The sequence below is a fragment of the Sycon ciliatum genome, chromosome 10, assembly GCF_964019385.1.
Source record: "Sycon ciliatum chromosome 10, ocSycCili1.1, whole genome shotgun sequence".
NCBI lineage: Eukaryota > Metazoa > Porifera > Calcarea > Leucosolenida > Sycettidae > Sycon > Sycon ciliatum.
In genome coordinates this window covers 23,176,956-23,190,125 of record NC_088652.1, presented here as the reverse complement: position 1 = coordinate 23,190,125, position 13,170 = coordinate 23,176,956, and the positions used below count along the sequence as shown (strand labels likewise).

General features: G+C 48.3%; 2 protein-coding genes across 2 annotated transcripts; one reads left to right on the top strand and one right to left on the bottom strand.

Annotated features, from left to right (window-relative positions):
* Positions 1-1,241: 1,241 nt before the first annotated feature.
* Positions 1,242-2,699, bottom strand: LOC135826755 (uncharacterized). The gene has a single exon (XM_065339357.1). It carries the CDS (start codon positions 2,697-2,699, stop codon positions 1,242-1,244), a length of 1,458 nt encoding a protein of 485 aa, XP_065195429.1.
* A 235-nt stretch (positions 2,700-2,934) lies between these two features.
* On the top strand, positions 2,935-4,821 carry LOC135826439 (uncharacterized). Its single transcript, XM_065339049.1, has one exon. The coding sequence runs from the start codon at positions 3,112-3,114 to the stop codon at positions 4,567-4,569; it is 1,458 nt and encodes a 485-aa protein (XP_065195121.1). The 5' UTR covers positions 2,935-3,111; the 3' UTR covers positions 4,570-4,821.
* The last annotated feature ends 8,349 nt before the right edge of the window (positions 4,822-13,170 follow it).

Here is a 13,170-nt window from a genome sequence, read left to right as displayed (position 1 = left end):
AAGCCAAAGCGCAAGAACTGGACCTGCCCGGAGTGTCGCAAGATTAAATCTGCCACTAAATAATGATATGCATGTACAATTACAGTGGTAGCGACTTCGGCGACAAGTTTATAGGAATGTTGGTCGCTAAGTACAACGTTCGTCAGCCTACTCAAGCTCAACTGCATGAGGGGTGAATTCCCCGAAACACTGTGTATTGAGCAGGGAGTGGTGCTTTCTTGCAGGTTTGCCGGAAGGAGGGCTCGAGGGACTTCTTCTCTGCTCTAGATGGCAGTTGTGAGTCAGTCAAGTGTCTGGATGGAAGTCGTGAGTTTGTCAAGTTTCTGAATGGCAGTCGTGAGTCAGTCAAATGTCCAGTCAAGGCGGCAGAAAAGCTCGACCTCTAGTATGGGGTGCAACCAACTTTCCATGTACATAGTCATTTTTGTCGTAGCATTTGTAAATCCAAGTCTCAAGCATTTGAGAAGTGATTATATTCATGGAGCCTGCTATTCTGGTATTTCTAGAGTTGCATTTTCAACTTGTTCTGCTGTGCCTTCCACGGTACTTGCTGTTGCACTTGCCACGTGTGTGCATACAATCGGTGGCTGGGCTTTCACAACGATTTCCGTTACCTTTCTTGTATTTCTTTGCTTGCATGTATCTCTGAAGGACCATAATGCTGATTCGTATTTGTGGGTCCCAGGACATGCGTGAAGACCACTCACTGCTTATGCATGTGAACAGAGGAACTCCATCATTACACATCAAACACTTCGCTCTTTACGTCTCTTCCGGGTGATGTTGGCATAAGTTGAGTTGTTCTTTGGTGCTGGGCATACTACATAAAATTATTCTGATGGTACATCGCGCACTACCCAGCACCCTAAGTTGGGTTTCAGGGCTATTCATAATTATTATATTGTGTTGTCCCTATTTGGACCAGGAGTCATTATATTGATGCAACAAGAAACGGAGGCATGTCGTGAGTGATGATAGAAGCCAGTATTATTACTATTATTATAAGTCTGTTGGCGTTGCCATGACCAAGCAAGCTTGGCTAGCCAGACAAAAGAAACTAGAAACAAGCGAGGTCAATGAGGTGAACACATGCGCATGCAACTGCAGAATAGGTAAAACAGAAATATAATTGCCGGTATATCCAGACAGTCCAAAAAGCACAAAGGGTTAATAATAAATTTGAATAATAATATAATAATAATATAGCAATCATTACAGCTGACAAAGCGGCATGATGTAATTTACTCGAAAGGTACGACGGACTCACAACAGTTGCACAGAGCACAGCAGACGGTGACAACCTTGTCAATGAATGCACATGATGTAGCTTTATCGTCATGCATGAGGAAAGCAATGGGCAAAGTGCCAGAGAGGATCGTGTATTTCTGGCGAAGCATTCCAATCACTCGCTCCACATGGATACGGACGCGTGACACTTGTCGAGCACTGTCCAATTTCAGCCTGGAGAGTTGCTTCTTCCCCTTCGTAAATGGGGGCATCACCAACTCTGCGCAGAACATGCCAACGCTGTCTTCAACAGTGAAACCACGGTCAGCCAGCACCTGGTCACCTGGATTTAGGTGACTAAGCAGACCGCAGTGCTCTGTGATGAACTTGTCTGAGGCTCTCCCGCCCCATGCATGCGAAATAAATGTAATGACACCTTGTGGCGCTACGCCAATCAAAAACTTTGCAGTGTTATGGCTTTTATAGTGAGAGTACGTTTGAGCTCTTGCCATCAGATCAGAAGGTCGTTCACAAAAAACTTCAAAGCAGTCAATAATGACAGCACAGCCCGGGAAATGCTTACGAAATTCAAGTGGCAGAGTTTTGCGTAGTTCGTCCCTTTCCGGCCATTTGACAAGTGGTCCCAGCATCACATGCATCACCCGGATCCAGCGCTGGAAAATCCGGCACACGGTCGACTGGTGAATGCCGAATCTGTACGCCAAGTCTTGGTCCCGACAATTCAGCCGAAGCTTCATGAGAACAATCAAGAACTGCTGGAAGAGAGAGAGCGTGTGGCGGTGGTGCTGTGGAACTCTCTTCCTCACGTGTTCAAATATGCCCATCATGGTCCCAAAAGACTGCAAACCAGTGTAGAAGAGCACCTTCGCGTTGTCTTTCTCAAACGACTCGATTGACAAGGTGTCACCTTGTCCTGGAGCGTGTGGCATCCGTTTGCTTTCCAGGACCAAACAGTTGTTTGTCTCCTCCAGCCGCGTCAAGTGCTCCATATCCATGTCAGTCTGCGATGAGACACTGGAGACTGCTACAGGATCAGACTCTACCTCTGCACCATAGGCACCAGGCAAATCTGCCATTGCCTCTGTGAAGTCATTCCCGGAGGCGTCCACTTTCACTGGTGTCTGCGTCTTGCTCTCCTCGAACGTCAGCTTCCGCTTCGCTCGGCGTTCATATGCCACCAAATCCCTCTCCGCTTTACGCTTTACAGGAGTCCTGACATGTTCAAAAAGTTTCGGAACGTAAGCGGGAGATAGTGGATCGTTGCTCTTCTCTGCGCCTACGAAATGGTCTGAACAGATCCTGCTACTGTCAGTTGGCTTCCAATTCTCTCGTCTCATAGCCGCAACCCATAGTTTGCGCCGCTCGTCCGCTACAGGAAACTTGTAAAACTTCACAGCCGTTCCAGGATCGGCACGATTGCTACATCCGACGGCTGCACAACTCTTCGGCATGTTGAAGGCTAAAAACTTCAGCAAGCGAGACACCAGCGGAAATCAAAATAAAAGTGAGGAACGATATGTCGACAACCAACAACAAATTTTACTTTTCCTCTCAAAGACTAGTAAAAAATAGTTCAAGCAGAAACGACTTCATTTTGCCACCCCTGCCACTCGCAGCCGCCTTGGCGCTCCTCGTGACGTCATTCGCATAACCTCTATAGAGGTTATGCGAATGACGTCACGAGGAGCGCCAAGGCGGCTGCGAGTGGCAGGGGTGGCAAAATGAAGTCGTTTCTGCTTGAACTATTTTTTACTAGTCTTTGAGAGGAAAAGTAAAATTTGTTGTTGGTTGTCGACATATCGTTCCTCACTTTTATTTTGATTTCCGCTGGTGTCTCGCTTGCTGAAGTTTTTAGCCTTCAACATGCCGAAGAGTTGTGCAGCCGTCGGATGTAGCAATCGTGCCGATCCTGGAACGGCTGTGAAGTTTTACAAGTTTCCTGTAGCGGACGAGCGGCGCAAACTATGGGTTGCGGCTATGAGACGAGAGAATTGGAAGCCAACTGACAGTAGCAGGATCTGTTCAGACCATTTCGTAGGCGCAGAGAAGAGCAACGATCCACTATCTCCCGCTTACGTTCCGAAACTTTTTGAACATGTCAGGACTCCTGTAAAGCGTAAAGCGGAGAGGGATTTGGTGGCATATGAACGCCGAGCGAAGCGGAAGCTGACGTTCGAGGAGAGCAAGACGCAGACACCAGTGAAAGTGGACGCCTCCGGGAATGACTTCACAGAGGCAATGGCAGATTTGCCTGGTGCCTATGGTGCAGAGGTAGAGTCTGATCCTGTAGCAGTCTCCAGTGTCTCATCGCAGACTGACATGGATATGGAGCACTTGACGCGGCTGGAGGAGACAAACAACTGTTTGGTCCTGGAAAGCAAACGGATGCCACACGCTCCAGGACAAGGTGACACCTTGTCAATCGAGTCGTTTGAGAAAGACAACGCGAAGGTGCTCTTCTACACTGGTTTGCAGTCTTTTGGGACCATGATGGGCATATTTGAACACGTGAGGAAGAGAGTTCCACAGCACCACCGCCACACGCTCTCTCTCTTCCAGCAGTTCTTGATTGTTCTCATGAAGCTTCGGCTGAATTGTCGGGACCAAGACTTGGCGTACAGATTCGGCATTCACCAGTCGACCGTGTGCCGGATTTTCCAGCGCTGGATCCGGGTGATGCATGTGATGCTGGGACCACTTGTCAAATGGCCGGAAAGAGACGAACTACGCAAAACTCTGCCACTTGAATTTCGTAAGCATTTCCCGGGCTGTGCTGTCATTATTGACTGCTTTGAAGTTTTTTGTGAACGACCTTCTGATCTGATGGCAAGAGCTCAAACGTACTCTCACTATAAAAGCCATAACACTGCAAAGTTTTTGATTGGCGTAGCGCCACAAGGTGTCATTACATTTATTTCGCATGCATGGGGCGGGAGAGCCTCAGACAAGTTCATCACAGAGCACTGCGGTCTGCTTAGTCACCTAAATCCGGGTGACCAGGTGCTGGCTGACCGTGGTTTCACTGTTGAAGACAGCGTTGGCATGTTCTGCGCAGAGTTGGTGATGCCCCCATTTACGAAGGGGAAGAAGCAACTCTCCAGGCTGAAATTGGACAGTGCTCGACAAGTGTCACGCGTCCGTATCCATGTGGAGCGAGTGATTGGAATGCTTCGCCAGAAATACACGATCCTCTCTGGCACTTTGCCCATTGCTTTCCTCATGCATGACGATAAAGCTACATCATGTGCATTCATTGACAAGGTTGTCACCGTCTGCTGTGCTCTGTGCAACTGTTGTGAGTCCGTCGTACCTTTCGAGTAAATTACATCATGCCGCTTTGTCAGCTGTAATGATTGCTATATTATTAACCCCTTGTGCTTTTTGGACTGTCTGGATATACCGGCAATTATATTTCTGTTTTACCTATTCTGCAGTTGCATGCGCATGTGTTCACCTCATTGACCTCGCTTGTTTCTAGTTTCTTTTGTCTGGCTAGCCAAGCTTGCTTGGTCATGGCAACACCAACAGACTTACAATAATAGTAATAATAATGGCTTCTATCATCACTCACGACATGCCTGCGTTTCTTGTTGCATCAATATAATGACTCGTGGTCCAAATAGGGACAACACAATATAATAATTATGAATAGCCCTGAAACCCAACTTAGGGTGCTGGGTAGTGTGCGATGTACCATCAGATGTAGTATGCCCAGCACCAAAGAACAACTCAACTTATGCCAACATCACCCGGAAGAGACGTAAAGAGCGAAGTGTTTGATGTGTAATGATGGAGTTCCTCTGCTCACATGCATAAGCAGTGAGTGGTCTTCACGCATGTCCTGGGACCCACAAATACGAATCAGCATTATGGTCCTTCAGAGATACATGCAAGCAAAGAAATACAAGAAAGGTAACGGAAATCGTTGTGAAAGCCCAGCCACCGATTGTATGCACACACGTGGCAAGTGCAACAGCAAGTACCGTGGAAGGCACAGCAGAACAAGTTGAAAATGCAACTCTAGAAATACCAGAATAGCAGGCTCCATGAATATAATCACTTCTCAAATGCTTGAGACTTGGATTTACAAATGCTACGACAAAAATGACTATGTACATGGAAAGTTGGTTGCACCCCATACTAGAGGTCGAGCTTTCCTGCCGCCTTGACTGGACATTTGACTGACTCACGACTGCCATTTAGAAACTTGACAAACTCACGACTTCCATCCAGACACTTGACTGACTCACAACTGCCATCTAGAGCAGAGAAGAAGTCCCTCGAGCCCTCCTTCCGGCAAACCTGCAAGAAAGCACCACTCCCTGCTCAATACACAGTGTTTCGGGGAATTCACCCCTCATGCAGTTGAGCTTGAGTAGGCTGACGAACATTGTGCTTAGCGACCAACATTCCTATAAACTTGTCGCCGAAGTCGCTACCACTGTAATTGTACATGCATATCATTATTTAGTGGCAGATTTAATCTTGCGACACTCCGGGCAGGTCCAGTTCTTGCGCTTTGGCTTACTCTTCAGCTGCAAACAAGCCATGTGGAACAAACGAATACTGCAATCGTTGTTGGAACATCGCAGTACCTCGCCAGCCTTCACAGACTTGCAGTAGCAAAACTCCGGAGGGCGTTCTTGATCCGCAGTAGATGTTGTACTGGCAGCACCAAGTGGTTCCGAGGCTGATGTAGCCGCTGAAGACGCATCGGCAGGAAGAGTGGAGAACGTCTTAGTGAACCATTTCCCAACAAGCTCTGGGAGAACAGCACACTGGAAGAATTTCTTGGCACCTGCTACCGCTTCACGGATGAAATCTGTGTCTGCACAGATACGCTCCACAAACAGCTGACCTTCATTCCACACAACAAAGTCACAGTACTGCACCTTACACACCAGCATCTGTAGCTGTACTTGGTAGTAGTACATGTGGTCTTGCTTAAGATGGAGTGCTCCGCCGGACTTTACTAGACAGAACTTCCCTGAATCGGCAGCATCATGCAGGCTACTGTCTCGGCACCCGTACGGGCACTTCACTTCCACCACGCCGTTGCCACAGCAGGAGCACTGCACAAGGGAGTCGGGAGTAGCGCCAAGATATGGATAGTCCGGATGAATTACAAAGCCACTGGGCAGTACTTCAACCTTCTGATGTGTTGCACTGGCATGTTCACTATAGTTGTCAATTGCCTTCTGCTCGTGATCACATCCCCATTGTGTGGCTTTGCTACGAAACTTGTGTGCCTCAGGGTAACACACAGAGCGGACTAAGGACGCAGAGGGCTGGCTAATATCCGTGCGAACAGCAGACTTCAACTTTGAAGCTGTGATCCGGCCGGCGCGAAATTCAAACCAGGCCTTGGAATCTGCCTGGTTCCGCGTAGCCTGTTCCACAGCGCGTGCTTCCTCCTCTGAAACACAGACCGCTGGAAATACTGCCTCGCAACGAACGAGCAGGTCCCCAAAACTAGCATCCAGCATGTCTGGTTCGTACAATAAATCCAAAATGGGTGGATATCCCTCGGGCTTGGAAGGTACGTACCTATCGCAGAACCCGGGAACAAGGGAGAGCAATGACGGTTTACCGGCTTGACATAAATTTCCATATAGTTCACCCAGCTCAGCACTGGAGGGTTGCTTAATATCAGCAGGGACCTTCTCCTCCGACCTACGGCGCTTGCTCCCATGCTGTTTAGTGTCGGGTGCAGTGAAGTTTATGTCACGAATCCTGGCATACTCCACCTCCTTCATTGAAGGAGTTGACCATTGGCACGGCAATGAAGTGCTTCCTGTGTTCTGAATCAGCTGCGTTCTAGAATACAGGCTGAACAACAGTGCAGCAACGTGAGAACAAGACTCACCAAGACCAGCCATGCAGGTGCAGTGTGCACAAATCACGCTACCGTCGTTTTGCGCAGCAATCCAGGGTTGCAGATGGGTGCCGGAAACTGACTGGGAATGGCGGACTTTGGCGATGACAAACTTGCTGTCACATGTGTCAGATTCAGACGCTGGAAACGCACGAACATCGCCGACCCAGCCACTGACAAGGTATTTGTAGCCTTCCAAGCTCTTGTAGGCCTTGAGCTGCTCCTTGGTGTAGGGGCTGGGCGCGTTGACCAAGAAATTGTAAATATCGGGATAGTCCACAAGTGGAAATTTATCTTCCCCTAAAAAAATACTTCTGGGCAGGTAAGGATCACTCGAGTCTGGTGCAACGCGCTCGAGCTTTTCACGGTACCGGCATTTGCTGGAGTCATCTAACTCGTCATACACTTTTGAAAACTTGGGAGAAGTCATGGCCACTGATTCAGCGTTCGTACAATAGTCCTTTGTAAAGAACAGAAGAGGAACGTAACAGCGATACAGGAAATTTCCTTCGTGAAATTATTCCAGGCACATGTACTTCTTTTGAACTTTTCATCTCTTTTGCCACCCCTGCGGAGCGCGGCCGCTTTGGCCGCCTACACGCCGCCTGCACGTGATCCTTTCGCATAACCTCTTATATGTGGGCTCCCAGTGGCATCACGCCAGTCCTGTGGTTGTTCAGTGTTCACCTCTCCGAAATGACTCATTGAAAAGTCGGGAGAGTGACGGCGACAGGCTGACAGCTCACTCGCACCAAGCTGACAAGACCTTTTACACATTGACCATACACGCGTGCGAGATTTGCACAGGCCTGTTGTCCGTTTCAAGGCGTTTGCATCAGATCGATACACTGTACGTGCTGTACTTGGCGTGTTCTCTAGAAGTTTCGCTTGTGCCATCATCACTGCCATGCCAGTCGTAACAAAAAGCGGCCACATATCGTCATCTGCCCTCCTCCGCCTAGCTAGCTAGCGTACATGTAGATATTGCGAATATCTCCCCTCCGAGCGCTTCTCAGGGCAAAGACCACACTATACGTGCCCTGCTAAATGCATCGTGATAGGCGTCTACCATGGTGATTATCATGTGACATGTCATAATACTTACTGTAGTATGTTCCATGCCACCTGAGCCCTTCTAAATATATACAATCATGTACATCATAGTGATTAATTGATTATCATGTGACATGTCATAATACTTACTGTAGTGTGTTCCATGCCACCTGAGCCCTTCTAAAATAATAATATACAATCATGTACATCATACCTACAAGAAAGCCTTTATCGCAGACTTAGGCCTCTGTACCCCTGGTAGGACGATAATGACTGCAGACGCAGAGAAGGGTACTTTTTCTGGTATGTTTCATGCATGCTTGGGGTGTGGACAATTTTATGTACATGTACATGTATAAAGAAATGCAGCAAGGACGTGCCTACGGTGACGTTTATATGGTTCAGCCAGTTTCACTGCTTTCCGAGCAGAATCTGCTAATTAACGAGCATTATCCACCAAGAGCCAGCTGTGAGTAGTGAACGTACAACTATATTTTTTGTGGGTCAGAAGCCAAACATACATGTACTATCCACTCTGACCAGCAGCTAGATAAAAACGTGATCACGTTGAAAGGCGTGGTACATGGTCATTTTGTTGCCAGTGAAAACAGTCCATCTTAGAAAAGAAAAAAATTATAGCTGTGGCAGTCACAGGTGAGATTAACGAAAGTTTAAAAGTCCAACAGTGGTGCTGTGGTTTCAGTTGTTGTTGTTGTTGTTGTTGTTGTTGTTGTTGTTGTTGTTGTTGTTGTTGTTGTTGTTGTTGTTGTTGTTGTTGTCATCGTCGTTGCCACCACCGCCGTAATTGTTTTCGTCATCATATCGTTGGTGTTATTTAAGGCAACATCACAGAATGGCAAATATGCCTTCTTACATATACATGTATGTGACTATAAGAAGACAGATATCATGAAAAAGGAAGGAAAATAGTGATATTTGGCAAACAGAGGATGCTATGATCATAAATGTACGCGCATCACAGCAGTGTGTTATGCTCCAATGCCGCAGCAAGGCTCGTCAGTTCTGATGTTTGTCCCTACGCAAGTATCACAACATGAGGTAGGTAGGATAAGCTGGAGCTCCCAAGTAAGGAGCAATACCCAATACCACAATATCGTGAGTAAATGTCACACTGGGTCCACTCTTGGCCCAGTCACATTATAAACCATGAACTGCGGATCGATGCTCACAATTTCCTTGCATAGTGCAGGCTCCAAGCTGTTCTCGTTAAACTGTTTGGCCATCTCCTTCCGCTGAGCCGCTGTCTGCTCTTGGCTGGCAACCGCATCGTAATGGAAGCCACTCCGGTCAAACGTCAACGCCGTGAATTCTTGGTGGAAGTACTTAAGAAGCGTGCGGACTGCCATTGCAGCTCTTTTCCCCTTGATCTGCATCTCACGCACCTCAGTGTATGGCTTGAAGAGATGGTCCGTCCTGGGGATTTCCAGGGCAGCATAATAACCACTGGAAATGGCTTTCTCACGTGGCATGGACTCGCCCCAGGAAATGCAGACGCCTCCCGGGAGGTTGTTGGCATCCATAAGGTCCCTGGCTTGGAACCAAGGGAACGCCAGAACACGCTCAGTGCCGTTAAAGAGTCCATTTCCAGCCATGAAGTCAGCGCCGCGTGACTGGTATGTAGCCAGGAGTTTGTCAGTGTAAGAATGAGACATGGCGAACAGAGGGTCGGCAGGCAGGGTTAATCCGCGAAATGATCCGCCCACGCCCCTGTGTACGAACGTATCACAGCTGAATAGGCCGTCTAACAACAGCAGGCTTTGGGAGCTGGGAAGCGACAGGATAACCTCAACCAATGGCCATGGGCAAGCCGAATGACTATTATTGAACTGCCTTCGTAGACACGATGGGTTGAGAGGGAACTTTGCTCCACGGTTTCGCAGCGTTGGTATAGAATATTTGCCTTGCGCCAGCATGCCATCCTTCACACATTGATGGGATCCTTGCCCGTCACCGCCCATTACATGTCTATCCTTCATGGGTGGCTGCTCAGCCCACAGGCTTGTGTAATGCTTAGGAACGTCCCAGAACGGCAGCGTAATTCGACAGTCAATTCGCCGAAGCAGGTTTTCCAATGCTAGAAGTAGTGCTCTGTGATACGAAAGGAGGAGTGGATTCAGTTTGGTGTAGTCCTTCACATCCTTGCATACAAACAGCGCATGGGACCAGAGAATGGAGGTAAACGCTGGTTTGTACCGTGGATCAGTAGATGCTACCACATATGCATTGACGAAGCGCTCCCTTTCCGCTTCACTCAGGTGCTCGTAGCTCTTGCGATGGCGACAGCACTTCCAACGCCCGTCGATGCACTGACAGTCGAGAGCACATTGTGCATCGATCCGTTTGGCACTCTCTGAACACTCGCTATTGTGGAGATCTCTGTACTGACGTCGATGGACTCCATTTTCAGGACTTCCTGCTGATGATGCTGAATCCACATCGCGGTAGCCCAGTGTCAGATCTTTCAGAATACGAGAGTATTTTTCAGCCTTGTTCGCATCTCTGTTGTCTGCTGCCAGAGTTTGTGATCCATGAGTGAAGATCAATGTAAGGAGAAAGCCTAGAAACATTGGTTGCAGCGCTAAACGGTATCCACGTTGGCTGCCATGACCGCTCCGCCACCCATCAGGGCACTGCTGCTGCATTTTTTTCAATGTTTGCACCATCAGATAGGGTATCACGGTCGATAGACACTGGGACAACACACACAGCTGACTCTTTAGAAAAACACCTTACACCATGTCCAAAAAGCTGTTCACTGCGTTCCTGAACAGCCCTAACAAAAATCACGAAAGCTTCTTCTCCTGCAACACCGCCCCAAGCCTACTACTACTAAAGTAAAGGAGCGTAGCAGACGCGGAGCAGAGAGACGTCTGCATCACTACTGCAGTTGTTACTGTACCGGTGTGCACCAGTGTGGCGACTACTTACGTAGATTAGTATGCCTATGACGACTGTAGTACTTACACGTACTTCGGACATGAAAGCCCCTATAATAATTTAGTACAAATATGAAAAATAATAATGTCAGTCCAGTGACAGTACGCAGCAGCCATCGCCGCATCGGGGCAGAAATGGAACTAGAGAAAATGCTGGCACTAGGCTGTAGACTTTGTGACGGTAGTCCGGGTAGAATAAGACAATGAACATGCTTGTGTATTTACCACCATCTGATCATGAGTCAACCATTACAGGTGCAGTGCAAGTGGTGTCTTCAACTAACTAAGTAAGTCTTCATTCTATTTCTAGCCGTCACTCGTCACTGCACATAATGTCATTCATTGTAAATAACACTCCAGGGGCCAGCTGACACGCGCCAGCCCGTCCCGAGACGAGAGCTAGAATACTAGAGAGGTTTTGCAGAGCGAACGTTCGCGCGAATTTTCGTTTGACGTCACGAAAAGCGAAACTTCGTGCGAACGTTCGCAGTTTTGAACGCGAAAGTTGCAGGAAACGCGAAACAAACTTTCGCAGTAATTTTCGCTCTTTGTGGACCGCTGGTCAGCCTGGCCTGGTGCACGGTGATCTTCATGCAAGTATTAGTTGTGCTTTATCTCTACTCTTCAAAGTCTCTTGGCTTGGTCCGCGAGTGCTAGCTTTCATACTTGTGGCAGCCCGTGTTGCTTCATCTCCAGAACCATCTCCGATCTCCTGCTTGCTCGTCTTCTCACTGCTCAGAGTCGGTTACATCAATGATGCCTTTTGAATCTCACGTGTTGATGCACAAGATTACGGCACAAGCCAACCCGACCCGTTTGTCTGTGGGTCTCCGGCCATGGACAACGTAGTCAAAGAGCTCTCGTCTCAGGCCGTGACTCAGGCCTCAGGGTATCTGGTGCGCGTGCCGCCACTCGCAACAAATAAATAATCGGATGGAGACGACTTCTCAAAAACAAGCGAGTGCACACGAACATTTCTTGGAGCGAGATACATGCAAACTTTCGCAGTAATTTTCGCTCTTTGTGGACTGTTCGTGCACGGTGAGCCACCCTCAGTCCTCATGTTTGTGCTTGATCTCTACTCTTGGCTTGGTACGCGGGTGCTAGCTAGGCTATACTTGTGGCGGCCCGTGTTGCTTCTTCTCCGGGACCATCTCCTGCCTGCTCGTCTTCTCACTGCTCAGAGTCGGTTACATCAACGATGCATCGATGCCTCTTTGAATTTCAGGTGTTGATGCGCCAGATTACGGCACAAGCCAACCCGTTTGTGACTGTGGGTCTCCGGCCATAGACAAGGTAGTCAAGGAGCTCTCGTCTCAGGCCGTAACTCTAGGTGCCACCACTCGCAACAACAAAAATAATCGGATGAAGACCACTCACTGTACTTCTCAAACAAGCGAATGCACGCGAAAATGTCTTGGAGCGAAAAACATGCAAAACACAAATTTCGCGCGAACGTTCGCAATAGTTTTCGCAACCCGGAACGCGAAAATCATTGCGAACGTTCGCTCTGCAAAACCTCTCTATTGATAGATACGCACTCCGTCTTGCTTGGTTTTGAACTTTTGGGGCTTTTCCAGGCAGTTCAAACGCGCGCGGTATCGCAGACGCACAGTCTGTGAATCTTGCCAGTGATGTAACTGTTGTAGTGTTGGTGTACTGTACTACATGCTGATGATAATAACTGTATTGTTGTAGGTACACACATGCCGGAAAAACACGATTGATCGCGAGTCCGAGCAGGAGTGCATTAGTACTACAGTGCGGCGTATAACAAAGGCAAAGGCAAAGGCGTGATGTAGCACGTCACGACCATGATGTGTGGTGTACATTCCAGCCAGGTTCAGCTAGGGCTTTCCCATACGAAACTAGTAATTACATTCCTGGTCCAACAGTGCCCCGCCAAGCTTGCTTCGCAGGTCGCTGCTCATCGATCGGCAATCGGAGCTCCGTGGGAATCTTTGCACTGATCTCTTGCACTCGTGTGTGTCCGGAAAAGCTTCTACGTACTGTACATACTTGCTCTGCGGATTGCAC